The sequence below is a fragment of the Jatropha curcas genome, chromosome 9 (genome assembly GCF_041381405.1).
Source record: "Jatropha curcas cultivar XTBG-Jc1 chromosome 9, XTBG_Jcur_1.0, whole genome shotgun sequence".
In the NCBI taxonomy this organism is placed as follows: domain Eukaryota; kingdom Viridiplantae; phylum Streptophyta; class Magnoliopsida; order Malpighiales; family Euphorbiaceae; genus Jatropha; species Jatropha curcas.
In genome coordinates this window covers 1,388,739-1,401,779 of record NC_143159.1, presented here as the reverse complement: position 1 = coordinate 1,401,779, position 13,041 = coordinate 1,388,739, and the positions used below count along the sequence as shown (strand labels likewise).

Here is a 13,041-nt window from a genome sequence, read left to right as displayed (position 1 = left end):
ACTTATAAATGCGAAACATTCAGAATGATTGTTATGAATCCAAACGCAAAAGATAAATGGAAATATTCGAAATAGTAGGTTTAATTCTTGCTAGGAATAGTTAATCGGTATATTTTAAGTGGTAAGTTAAATCTCTAGTAGATTTATTCTTTAGATTTTAATTTAATAGAAGCATTCGTTCTTATTGGTTAATATAAGTTTAACAAAAGTATAAATATGTGGTTATTATCTTTAAGCAAGAATGAAGAAATTAGATCTTGATAAAGAGTACTATAATAGTTAGACACTACGAAACTATCAAATGAAAGTAATTGAAATTAACTTAATGATATAAGTTTTATTCGACTATATATGTATTAAAGCTTTCACTTGTTTGGTAATTAGCTATAGAAGCTAGTTATAATTATATGAAGTAAATAATGATCGTCATTATCATTGGAACATTATTGTTGTAAATTAATGGTAGAGTGTTGACATTGTTGTTTTAGAAGGAGGATGGGGTTCTAAATTGATTGATTGCCCGACGGATGGGCTGTGTGTATTGATTGATAAATATATGTGATGTTATTGTGATATTTAAACAGGTAGATAATCCTACTTTTAGGGGAGATGCTGTCGAAATTTCGATAGAACCTAGACTAGTTTTAATTCATAACATAATGAATAAGTTTATTTAGACTAGTTCTACAACTTAATGCATAATAAATAGAGTGCTCTAATTATTTATTTATTATCTTTATTCTTCATATAATTATTTAAGTATTTAATTATTTTCATTGTTATTGTTTATTATTATCATTTATTTTATTGTTGTTGTTTACTGTTAATGGTATTTATTTAATTATTTAATTGCATTGAGAATGGGTGTCTAGTTGTGCATTGCATTACGATGTTCAACTGATAAATATGTCTGCACTTGATTGAATTGTTTGATTATTTGTGCTGTGAATATGTTGTGCTTTGTTTGTGTGGAATTGGGATGAAGTGGACCACCATGGGTTTGTGAGGACGGTCTGTGATACGGATCCGGTTATGACATGATACTTGACCGTCGGCCGGAAAAATGGGAGATCGGCGCCCCCTTGTGCACCTGATGATTTAGATTATATGGAAATTCACAGGATGGCTTCTTGTTGTTGCGCACCTGACAATCTAGATTTGATTGTAGTTCGCAGGGTGGCCTCCTGTTGTGAGCACTTGACGATCTAGATTGGATGGAGACCACCGAGTTGCCTCCTGTTGATATGGAAAAGAAAAGAGAGAATGGAAAAACAATGAGAGGACTGGTCAGTGAGGTTTAGACCAGTTGGCCGTATGGGGGATCGGCTCCCTGGTGCACATGTACGAGAGGGCGAGCCATGTGTGAGGACGGCTCGTTGGGGTTTCAGGTGGTGCCACTGACTAATTTCCACATGATGTGATTAATTGAAGGTGATATTGTTTGTGGATGCTGATGATATGCCATTTGTGTGACTGGCTGCGTGAACATATAACTAGTCGAATGACTAGATTGATATATTTAAACATTTGTGTGAATGCGTGTGTTGTGCAATAAGTGTTACTTCTTAGAAGGCTCACATATCTTGTTTAAATTTTTCAGGAAGTAAGCTTCTTTTAAATTGGTTAAGTGTGTTCCTTTGCCGCAGGGCTAGAAGAAATCTTTTTTTTCCAGTTTCATAAATTATCTTACTATGTAATTATATGTATAAAAAGCTATGTATACCAAGTAGTCAGTGACTCCGCAGTTGTAGAAATTCTGTACAATTAGTCGTGTATTAATATAGACGATATAATTATGTGAGCCCATATAAAAAAAAAAAAAAAAAAAATGTGATGTATTGTTAATTGGGCCCGAACTATGGAATGTTGTAGCCGATAAATTTGGCCGAGATTTAATAGAAGCTTGAGGTTTATTTTCCTATAAGTAAGGCCTGAATGTTTAAAATTATACTGAAATAGTAAATTTTTAGTGTTTCAGGCTTACTACGGGCCTCGGGGGCCTTAAGCTTACCTGGGCCCTAGTGCCGGTCCGGCCCATGGTATCGGGTCGTGACAAAGTTGGTATCAGAGCGTAGGTTAGAAATTTTAGGACACAACTGCGGAGCATAGGAAATTTCTTTATGTTGGGATCGGCCGTAACCAACATAAGGAAGGAAACCTTGTGATTTTCCTCCCTAGGGATGGTGGACGCACTAGACCCTATGAGGTGGGAGAATATCACACTTATTATGTAGATTAATAGACTATAGAGGTTCGAAGTGAAATTTGGGAACAATAAGATAGGTCTATCACAATACTTACAGGGGCCTGAGCTTATATCAATCTTTAGGTTACGGAATAGAGTAATATCTGGATGGTAGTGGATTGGCCTGATCACCCAGTGCACTACTTTTCATGTGAGCTCTATTCCTATCAGTGAACATGATAGTGTAGAGAATAAATAGGTTTTTCATTTGTATAGTGGATTGATGAACTTTGGGTGGTTAGGAATCGGTATTTTAGCATTCAGCCCGGCTACTGAATTTCTTTAGAAATTATTCAAAGATAATCTTTTATTGTTTTATTTACTTGATATTTGATTTAAATTTAAAACCCCATTTTAATTTTGAATTCAAGTTGTGTTATGATAAATAATTTGAAATTGATTATTATGTAGAAAATTGTTTTTGAAAGTTGTCTATTTATATCACGGGGCCAATTGGATTAGATCATAATATGAAATGATTACAAGGATAGTAAAATTTGAAAGAAGATTGGAAAAAGAAGATAGTTAGTAGTCAAGTTGAGAACATGAACGCTGGAAAGGTCGAGTAGCCGATTTTAGTATAGAGGTTAAGTGGCGATTGGATTTGGAGTATAGGATGGTTTAATGTAATAAATGGAAGAAGTAGCGTTAAGAATGAACTCGAATAGTTTAAGGGTATAAGGAATTTTATTAGTATTAATGAGTATTAGGTAAAAGGTGAATAACTAGGGCAAGTAATAAATGTTAGGCTAAAATGTTAGTGATTGGGTAAGTCGTGAATAATGATGACTAGTAGTATGAAAGAAACCAAGTGGGCAAATACTTAAGAAGAATATTTAATCTCCTTAGGATGAACTAATAGCAACATTGGTGGAATGAAAAGTTATTAGAAATATAAGAGCTAAGAGAGATGAAAGGTGTTATTATGAAAGTCAATTAGATGATAAGTTTTAGGGTAACTTGAGAGATTAAGTTAAAGCGAAATTAATAGTTGAGTTGAAAGCATGAAAATCTTTGTAAAGGTAAGATAGTTATGGAGCGCAGTGAGGTCCTTTAGTACAGGAGTCATCGAATAGTGGAACTAGTATGTGATAAGAATGTTATAGGAAGAATAGGATTGTATAGGTAAGAACCAAGAGAGTGAGCTTGAGTCGCCCTGTGATACTAATAGACAACGAAAGCTACAAGACGATTTTTCTTAAAGTTTTAGTAATAATATATGTAAATTAGACGAGTTAATTCTTATTATTATAAATGAATTAAATTTCAATTGTTTTGTGTTTGCAAACTATGTGTTCATGTTTCATGAAGAAATGCCTAAAGAAAATTTAAATTTTCAAATGGAATAATATAATCTTGAGAAAAATATATTTTCTTGTTAAACCCAGTTTTATTATAAGATTTTATTCAAGAAGGATTTTCTAAAGATTTCAGTAGCTGTCTGACGATAGTAATTAGAATACTTAATTAATCAGTTTAAGTTTAGGTAATAGTTTCTCGTAAGCTTCAGCGAGGTGGCACTACATAGGATGGTTGGCGATAGAAATACAATTAGAATACTTGACTCTTTCCTTTCCTTAGTTCATATTATCCACTCTTGAGCTATCTCCTTTGTATCAGACATAATTTCTTATAACTCTGAAGTTCCCTATCTGTCCATTCTTACTCTCTCCTACTAGATTGCAATTCGAGGACGAATTGTCTTAAGGGGGGGAGATTGTAATACCCCGAATTTTTATTTTCGAAACTTTTGAATTTTTTTTTAAATCAAAAATCTCGATTTTCAACTATATGGGCTATATATATACCAAACAATCTCAATTCGAGCCCAAGTTTGTGGGTCGGGCTTAAGCCCAAATATATCACCGGAATTTGTCGATTTGAGAACAGTTGAAAAGTTCGAGAAATAATATGAAATGCCAGCAATTTAGTCTATTATGAATATATATAAATTAATTATTCTACAATCAAATATCATTACTATTATTATTATTTTTATTATTATTTTTATTTTATTATTTTTGAATAAATGGAGGAAATATTTTCTAACCTAACTAAATAATTACAATAAATTGAATTGAACCCGGGAATCAAATCGATTTTTGGAAACCACACGAATAGCTTGAAAACCAAGTGAAAAACCTGCAAATCGAGCAAGAATCGAGCCAAATCGTTGAACTAGACCAACCGGTTCGAATCGAACCGGAATGGTCTAGAAACCGACATTCTTTCTTTCTTTTCTTTTCTTCTTCTTCTCTGCAGAGCGCGCGACCTCCTCCTTCCTCCTTCCCCGTCCCAGCCATTGGAGCCGACCAAGCTCGCCTCGCCGTCGCGTCACCACTGCAGATGCTCAAGCCTCCTCCTCCTCTCCGGCGAGCACAGCGATGGCAGAAGTCGCAGCTCTGCTCCACTGCCAGATCACGTCTCCTGCTCGATTTTCGACGACCTCACCGTTTTTCGGCGATCCCCGTTAGCAAGGTGAGTTTGGAATCCAAAGAATATAATTTGTGCAGCAAACATAGCTTTAACTCATTTCAGTAGGTGATAGATGGCCATTGGAATAAGTTTATACTTGATTGCGAAAATTTGACAGTTGATAAAATTTACGATTTTAGCGATTAACTGCCATATTTTGCAGATATTGATCTCAAAATTGAACTTTATAGGAAGTATTCTTCATTTTCGATAAATTATTGTTTGATCTCAGGCCTGCTAGCCGTTCGGCCACCATGGCCAGCGGCGACGGTGGAGGTTTTCGGTGACCGAAAAGTGCAAAATAGGCAGAATCCTGCACTCAACCCATAGAATACGACTATACTATTAGATTTGCAATCTGACATTGTTTGACTCAAATTTATAATTAGGCCTAGAAAGTATAAGACTGTAGAAAATTAGTTAATCAAGGATATTAGCTAAATAATTACACGAATTATACCTAAGAATGAATTAGTTATACAAAAGAAATGTTTAAGATGGGAATCTATCTCCTTGTGGATCTTTTAGTTATTAAGCTTCAATATATATTAGTTAATAGTAATCTTTAAGTAATCGAAGTTGAAGTAATGCATAATTTTATTAGAAAATGGCTTAAGTCAATTTGATTTGGGTCTGAATTTGATTGTGATTATTTGTCTTGTTTGAATTTTATAGCTTTATATGGATTTTAATGTTTTCTAAACATGGAAATTGACATGAATTGGGATAAGAGGAGTTTTAATTTTATGTTGAAATAGGCCTAGTTAAAATTATTGTGATTCTTGTTAGGGAACCTTGATAGGTAAATATATTTAATTTTGAACTTATAAATGCGAAACATTCAGAATGATTGTTATGAATCCAAACGCAAAAGATAAATGGAAATATTCGAAATAGTAGGTTTAATTCTTGCTAGGAATAGTTAATCGGTATATTTTAAGTGGTAAGTTAAATCTCTAGTAGATTTATTCTTTAGATTTTAATTTAATAGAAGCATTCGTTCTTATTGGTTAATATAAGTTTAACAAAAGTATAAATATGTGGTTATTATCTTTAAGCAAGAATGAAGAAATTAGATCTTGATAAAGAGTACTATAATAGTTAGACACTACGAAACTATCAAATGAAAGTAATTGAAATTAACTTAATGATATAAGTTTTATTCGACTATATATGTATTAAAGCTTTCACTTGTTTGGTAATTAGCTATAGAAGCTAGTTATAATTATATGAAGTAAATAATGATCGTCATTATCATTGGAACATTATTGTTGTAAATTAATGGTAGAGTGTTGACATTGTTGTTTTAGAAGGAGGATGGGGTTCTAAATTGATTGATTGCCCGACGGATGGGCTGTGTGTATTGATTGATAAATATATGTGATGTTATTGTGATATTTAAACAGGTAGATAATCCTACTTTTAGGGGAGATGCTGTCGAAATTTCGATAGAACCTAGACTAGTTTTAATTCATAACATAATGAATAAGTTTATTTAGACTAGTTCTACAACTTAATGCATAATAAATAGAGTGCTCTAATTATTTATTTATTATCTTTATTCTTCATATAATTATTTAAGTATTTAATTATTTTCATTGTTATTGTTTATTATTATCATTTATTTTATTGTTGTTGTTTACTGTTAATGGTATTTATTTAATTATTTAATTGCATTGAGAATGGGTGTCTAGTTGTGCATTGCATTACGATGTTCAACTGATAAATATGTCTGCACTTGATTGAATTGTTTGATTATTTGTGCTGTGAATATGTTGTGCTTTGTTTGTGTGGAATTGGGATGAAGTGGACCACCATGGGTTTGTGAGGACGGTCTGTGATACGGATCCGGTTATGACATGATACTTGACCGTCGGCCGGAAAAATGGGAGATCGGCGCCCCCTTGTGCACCTGATGATTTAGATTATATGGAAATTCACAGGATGGCTTCTTGTTGTTGCGCACCTGACAATCTAGATTTGATTGTAGTTCGCAGGGTGGCCTCCTGTTGTGAGCACTTGACGATCTAGATTGGATGGAGACCACCGAGTTGCCTCCTGTTGATATGGAAAAGAAAAGAGAGAATGGAAAAACAATGAGAGGACTGGTCAGTGAGGTTTAGACCAGTTGGCCGTATGGGGGATCGGCTCCCTGGTGCACATGTACGAGAGGGCGAGCCATGTGTGAGGACGGCTCGTTGGGGTTTCAGGTGGTGCCACTGACTAATTTCCACATGATGTGATTAATTGAAGGTGATATTGTTTGTGGATGCTGATGATATGCCATTTGTGTGACTGGCTGCGTGAACATATAACTAGTCGAATGACTAGATTGATATATTTAAACATTTGTGTGAATGCGTGTGTTGTGCAATAAGTGTTACTTCTTAGAAGGCTCACATATCTTGTTTAAATTTTTCAGGAAGTAAGCTTCTTTTAAATTGGTTAAGTGTGTTCCTTTGCCGCAGGGCTAGAAGAAATCTTTTTTTTCCAGTTTCATAAATTATCTTACTATGTAATTATATGTATAAAAAGCTATGTATACCAAGTAGTCAGTGACTCCGCAGTTGTAGAAATTCTGTACAATTAGTCGTGTATTAATATAGACGATATAATTATGTGAGCCCATATAAAAAAAAAAAAAAAAAAAAAAATGTGATGTATTGTTAATTGGGCCCGAACTATGGAATGTTGTAGCCGATAAATTTGGCCGAGATTTAATAGAAGCTTGAGGTTTATTTTCCTATAAGTAAGGCCTGAATGTTTAAAATTATACTAAAATAGTAAATTTTTAGTGTTTCAGGCTTACTACGGGCCTCGGGGGCCTTAAGCTTACCTGGGCCCTAGTGCCGGTCCGGCCCATGGTATCGGGTCGTGACACTTTTATTCTTAAAATGTCATTGTATATAATAATGTTACAAGTTTAAGAAGATGAAGAATTTTGCCATAAAATTTTAAGTGGTTTAAATGTATGAAATTTATTTTGATAGAATTTAATTTAGTTATATTCAAATCCATAAAATTGAATTCGTCGAATTTAATTCTTATTTTTTTGTACAAAGTAAAAAATTTAAATTTATAAATGAATTGCATAAAAGTTTGTAGATTTCATTTATTTCAAGGAAGGCTTTGGTCCAACATTTCAGTGGCTAAACCATCTGTCAGGACTTTGGCACTATTACTGCAAAAGTAAAGAATTTCATTTACGGAGGAAAGGTCCTAACCTAACCACTAAATGAAAAGGAGCAAATAACAGCAATACATAGGCTTAATCTGTTGTTTTGCTTCAAATATTTCGAGCAGGTATATTTTCAGTTTAAGTAGCAAATTATGTCATCAATACAAATATCATTATCCAGGATTTTTGTTCAACGTTGATTTGTTAATGCTTTAGTGATTAGTACAAATATGCATATGCGTGAAAAAAAATCATCACTTCTACCAATCATAATTTACATGACCATCAATCAGACAAGTACAGAGGGCCATCATCAAAACTAATTGATTTGTAGGGGTGAAAAAACAGCAGCATTAATGGAATATCTCTTAAAATAGATAACAGCTGTGAACAGTTTGAATCTAAGCGTATGCAAAATCTCTTAAAATTTTTCTTTTTTTTTTTCTTCTGAAAATATGAGCACAGTATCTAAATTCACATGTCCATGTACCCGGTAATTTGCTGGGCTTTACATTCACAATCAAGGCTGTTTAATCTTTGCAAGGCCGAAGGGCAACAGCCACAAGACCCAAGATACACCACCCTAAAAGAAGAGATACATTAGCATTGGAAGGTGAATTTTGTTCGCCGTTGCAAAAGTAAAGAAAAAACAAACGTTTCACCTATGACATTCCGAAAAACCGAAGATACTGAAGGGAAGGACGAAGTCCCTTTAGGTGCAATTGTTGTAGCATAAAATGATAAACCCTCGGTATCTTTAGACATAGCCATCATTTTAGGAATTTCATTCGTAGGAAAGGTTTGGAGGCCCAAGAAAAGTAATAACACAGGGGTTTGATCTCTCTTGTATGCTTTGAGAGCTGCTACTCCATCTGCTAAATTTGAAATATAAACAACAATGTACCTGTCCGATGCAATTGATTGACCTACAAAACAATAGGCAGTATTAACATACCAAAATGTAAGCAAAAATATTCCCACAAAATCAGAAGATATACCGATATAAAAAATGGCTTTAAACATTCATCTTGTACTTGGAATCCAAGAATTGACTTGGGCATTTCATCAAGCACACATGGGACGCAAGGCCTAGAAAATAGTTCACCGTAAAGGCAAGAAAAGCTTAGGCTACTTAGGCCGTGATTTAAAAAATTAGAATTTCAACCGCAAGAATGGGCCACGAAAGCTAAACAAGCCAATCTCAGTATGCTGTTAACTAGGGGTACATAATAACTTCAGGAGATAAAATTGACTACTAAAATCCAGTTTAAGCGTGCAAAAGCGTAATAGCAGAAACTAAGGAAAACACTGGAAGGGAGAGACATATAACTCTTTTTTGCGATTTGAAATGCCAAACGCATGAACAGCAAATCTTAGCAGACGCATACTAGTTTAAGAACTGACATACAGCTTGCAAAAATACACATGTGTATACTCGAATTCATGAGATTTCATGAAATATAAACCTGCAAAAGTAAAATCAAAGTTTTGCTCATACCTCGATACAATAAGTATAGATGCCTCCATCTTTTTGACAACACACTTGTTTTAACAGCGTCTTTTACAGGCAAATATGATACAATCGATGCAAGAATATCATCCGGCAGCTCACCAATATAATCCTTGTTAAGATAATCTACCTACATGATTATAAGACAAGCATTAAATTCTTAACATATAGCAAAGCATTAACCAAATAGTTTAAAAATCAGAAATTATCGGTATCCTATTCCTAAACGGAAAATGGTTTGACGACAACTGCATTGCTATTGAATAATCAGCAATTATTAATTTCGATAGAAGAAGCTAGCAAAAATCAACCACAGAATGAATTTACCAAACTTTAAACTGAAGCATGATCTGACTGAAGAATACGGTACCTTCGCAGAACGTTCTCCATAAGCTGTGATGGATCTGTTGCCTTTTCCAGAGAATGCAAGGAAAGCCTGTACAAAATTGGGCAGCTGAATCCGGAAAGCCATTCTCCTGAGCCAAGATTGCTGCTCCTACTTGTGACCCGTTTAATATGCCCGTGTATGATGTAAATGATTTCAGTACGTATTGCGCCCCACATTTTAATTACGTTCAATTAAGTCCAATTTCTAAATCACCGCCAAATTAGCCGAACATTTTGTTTTGGGTCCAAGTGAGCCCGATGTTTGTTCTGGGACTGCACTCTTTCGGTAGCGCCAAAAAACAGAATAATGTCAATGTAAAAGAAATTTAAAAAGAACAATTGAATAAGTATGATATGTTCCTGAACCAAGTAGCGAAGTAAGAAATATAGATATTGAAGGAAAACCTAACAAGTACAGTCAAAGAAATTGGAAGGACTATTGATTTGGTTTGATACATATCCTCTATAACAGTTACATTTTACATTTAAATTGACGTTTGGACTACTAGATTATTAGAGCAAAGTTAACTGTTTGGCCTCAAAGAAACAATGAACGGTTGCTTGCTTTGGGCTTTGGAAAAGGGCAGTTCAGTGACTTACGCGATACCAGAACGAAGGCAGTGGTATACACTAGCAGCATCAATTTCTAATGAGTAACGAAGACAGCTTTCCGCCTAGGCAACAAGGACAGGAATTTGAAACCTGAACCCCTTAGTGAGTGGCTAGCATCTTATTGCCTTCACATATGGAAATTTATATTATCCCATTCCCATGATCCAAAATCAGGATCTACAACAATGCTCCCCATTTGACATTTCATTTTTAATGTACAGGCAACAAACAAAAATCTAACCACGAACAATCGGGGAAATCTTAAGCAATATTTTAGTTTTCTCCACACAGCATACAACACGAGATAATTACTCCACGATAATTCAAATGCAGAGAAACATTAATTTCCAATACTGGTATCATACAAATGTCAAATTACTTAATAGCAAACTAAATGTAAACATCCCATAAAATTCTAACAAAATCAAATAAAACAGATGGTTTGGGTTTTACACAGTTGTTTATCAAACTCAAATATTCTTTACAGAAAAAGGCCAATGGCAAAATATAGTAACTAACTAATTACCATGAAATCTAACAAACACACATACTAAAATTCAATTAAGCACGTTCCCCGCGAATCCGCCTAGCCAGCTGAATATCCTTGGGCATAATTGTAACCCTCTTAGCATGAATGGCGCAGAGATTGGTGTCCTCAAACAGACCCACCAGATAGGCCTCCGCTGCCTCCTGAAGTGCAAGAACCGCGTGACTCTGGAACCTCAAGTCCGTCTAAAATAATAGCAGATAAAAAGAAAAAAGCATTTAGTAACATTCACCATAGAAATGGAAAACTTCTGTTACAGTTCAACTACAAAAATTGACTTACCTTGAAATCCTGTGCGATTTCACGAACAAGTCGCTGAAAGGGTAACTTGCGTATCAAAAGCTCAGTGCTCTTCTGGTACTTGCGAATTTCACTGCCAATTGATTTAACCAAAGAAAATTGCCTTTAGAGTTCGATATTACGTAAAATAGGCTACAAAGAGGCATTGGAACAAGGAAAATGTTTTACCGGAGAGCCACTGTTCCAGGACGATAACGATGGGGCTTCTTCACACCACCAGTTGTTGGAGCAGATTTCCTAGCCGCCTAAATGAATCAGTTACAATGAATTAGAAGAACTGAAAGAATTTCTCAGTTTAACAGGGTACAAGAAACCTAAAGCCCTCAATTTAGAAGAAGGAAAAAAGATCCGGTAAAATTATAAGACAAATCGAGTCAAATACAAATAACTTTATAAACAAATTCTAGATAAAAGCATCAGCTCCTAACACAACATACCTTTGTGGCAAGCTGCTTCCTGGGAGCCTTCCCACCAGTTGATTTACGAGCCGTTTGCTTCGTACGAGCCATTTCACAACGAAAGACAATTCTTCAAATTCTGCAAACCAGAAATCAAAATGTCTCTATCAGATCTTCACCACTTTGCTCAAGACAATTCCCCAAAATGTTAAGAGATTTCTATTCTTACCCTTTAAAAGGCTTCTGTCACAAACGAGCTTTCAAGTATCGAGATTGAACGAAAAATTGAAATAAGAAGAAGTCTAGGCCTTTATATAGAAAGATAAAGGCATCTAGTTGGTAAACGGTTAGATTGGATTCTAATTAGGAGAAGATGACGTGGATGAGTTGTGTTTCTTTTGTGAGAGGGAAACCGTCTGATTCAGACTTTAGAAACTCGAGAAAGTCTTGATTCTGATTGGTTGCTTTTTAACCCGGAGGATTGCCAGCATCGACGATTTGTGTTTCGTTTGTTAGAAAGAACGCCTGTGATTGGTTAATTTCCGAGTACACAGGATCTCCAGCGTGGATTGCTTGTGCTTCTTGTGTGAGAGTCGCGGCTGTGGAAACGCGTAACAACTCAACTAGTAATACGATTAACCTTTTATTTCAAAAGGATAATTATTTTACAACAAAAAAAAAAAAAACGTGATTATTCGGGATATTTTGTTGTTCGATTCTATTAATAAATAATAATCATCACTCTTATTTAAAAAATTAAACTAAATTGAATCAATGATATTTATATTTATACAGCTTTTAATAATATAAATAATAAATAAATTATTTAGTTTAAATGAATTAATGAAATAGGTAGTTATTATTTATATAAATTTTAAAATAATAACTTCATGACTTTTACTCATGATGTTTTATTTTATCTTTTTTATATATATTTCTATAAGTTCTACCATTTTCAATATTTCTCCCACACTTATATATCTTAAACAGTGCTGATTTTTACAAATAAATCTAATATTTTTGGCATTTGAAATTATATTAATGTAGTAGTTAACATGAATAAGTTGTGATTTAATCTTGCATTTTATGTTTTATATCTTTAACCCATTTTATTTATTATTTCTCGTATTCTAATTATTTACTTATGTTTTCATCAAAGTAATTTTTTAAAAAATGTAAATTAAACACGATTTATAATATTCTAAGTAAAAATATTAAATGTGCATAGCGCATAGTGTGATTGAAAAATAAAAGTAAATTTATTCATTAAATCATTAATTTGTATTTGAAATCAATTGAAACAAATTTCATATTCAAAATCAATTGTAAATAAAAAAATGTATTGGTGGAAAATTAAGCACATAAAACGTTATAATTTAAGTCTTAATT

At 33.8% G+C, this 13,041-nt stretch overlaps 2 protein-coding genes across 3 annotated transcripts; both read right to left on the bottom strand.

The window, feature by feature from the left end:
* Positions 1-8,196: 8,196 nt before the first annotated feature.
* On the bottom strand, positions 8,197-10,587 carry LOC105635420 (uncharacterized). 2 transcript variants are annotated; one of them, XM_012218500.4, is made up of 4 exons: positions 9,779-10,587; positions 9,397-9,538; positions 8,561-8,824; positions 8,197-8,481 (listed from the first exon to the last, which is right to left on the bottom strand). In XM_012218500.4, the coding sequence occupies exons 1-4, from the start codon at positions 9,878-9,880 to the stop codon at positions 8,429-8,431; spliced, it is 561 nt and encodes a 186-aa protein (XP_012073890.1). In that variant the 5' UTR covers positions 9,881-10,587; the 3' UTR covers positions 8,197-8,428. The 2 variants fall into 2 exon arrangements, with proteins under 2 accessions (XP_012073890.1, XP_020535469.1); XM_020679810.3 differs by having other exon boundaries at positions 8,197-8,824.
* Positions 10,588-10,726: 139 nt separating this feature from the next.
* Positions 10,727-12,036, bottom strand: LOC105635381 (histone H3.3). The gene is made up of 5 exons (XM_012218464.4): positions 11,882-12,036; positions 11,692-11,791; positions 11,423-11,499; positions 11,237-11,327; positions 10,727-11,139 (listed from the first exon to the last, which is right to left on the bottom strand). Exons 2-5 carry the CDS (start codon positions 11,761-11,763, stop codon positions 10,969-10,971), a joined length of 411 nt encoding a protein of 136 aa, XP_012073854.1. The 5' UTR covers positions 11,764-11,791; positions 11,882-12,036; the 3' UTR covers positions 10,727-10,968.
* Between the last annotated feature and the right edge of the window lie 1,005 nt (positions 12,037-13,041).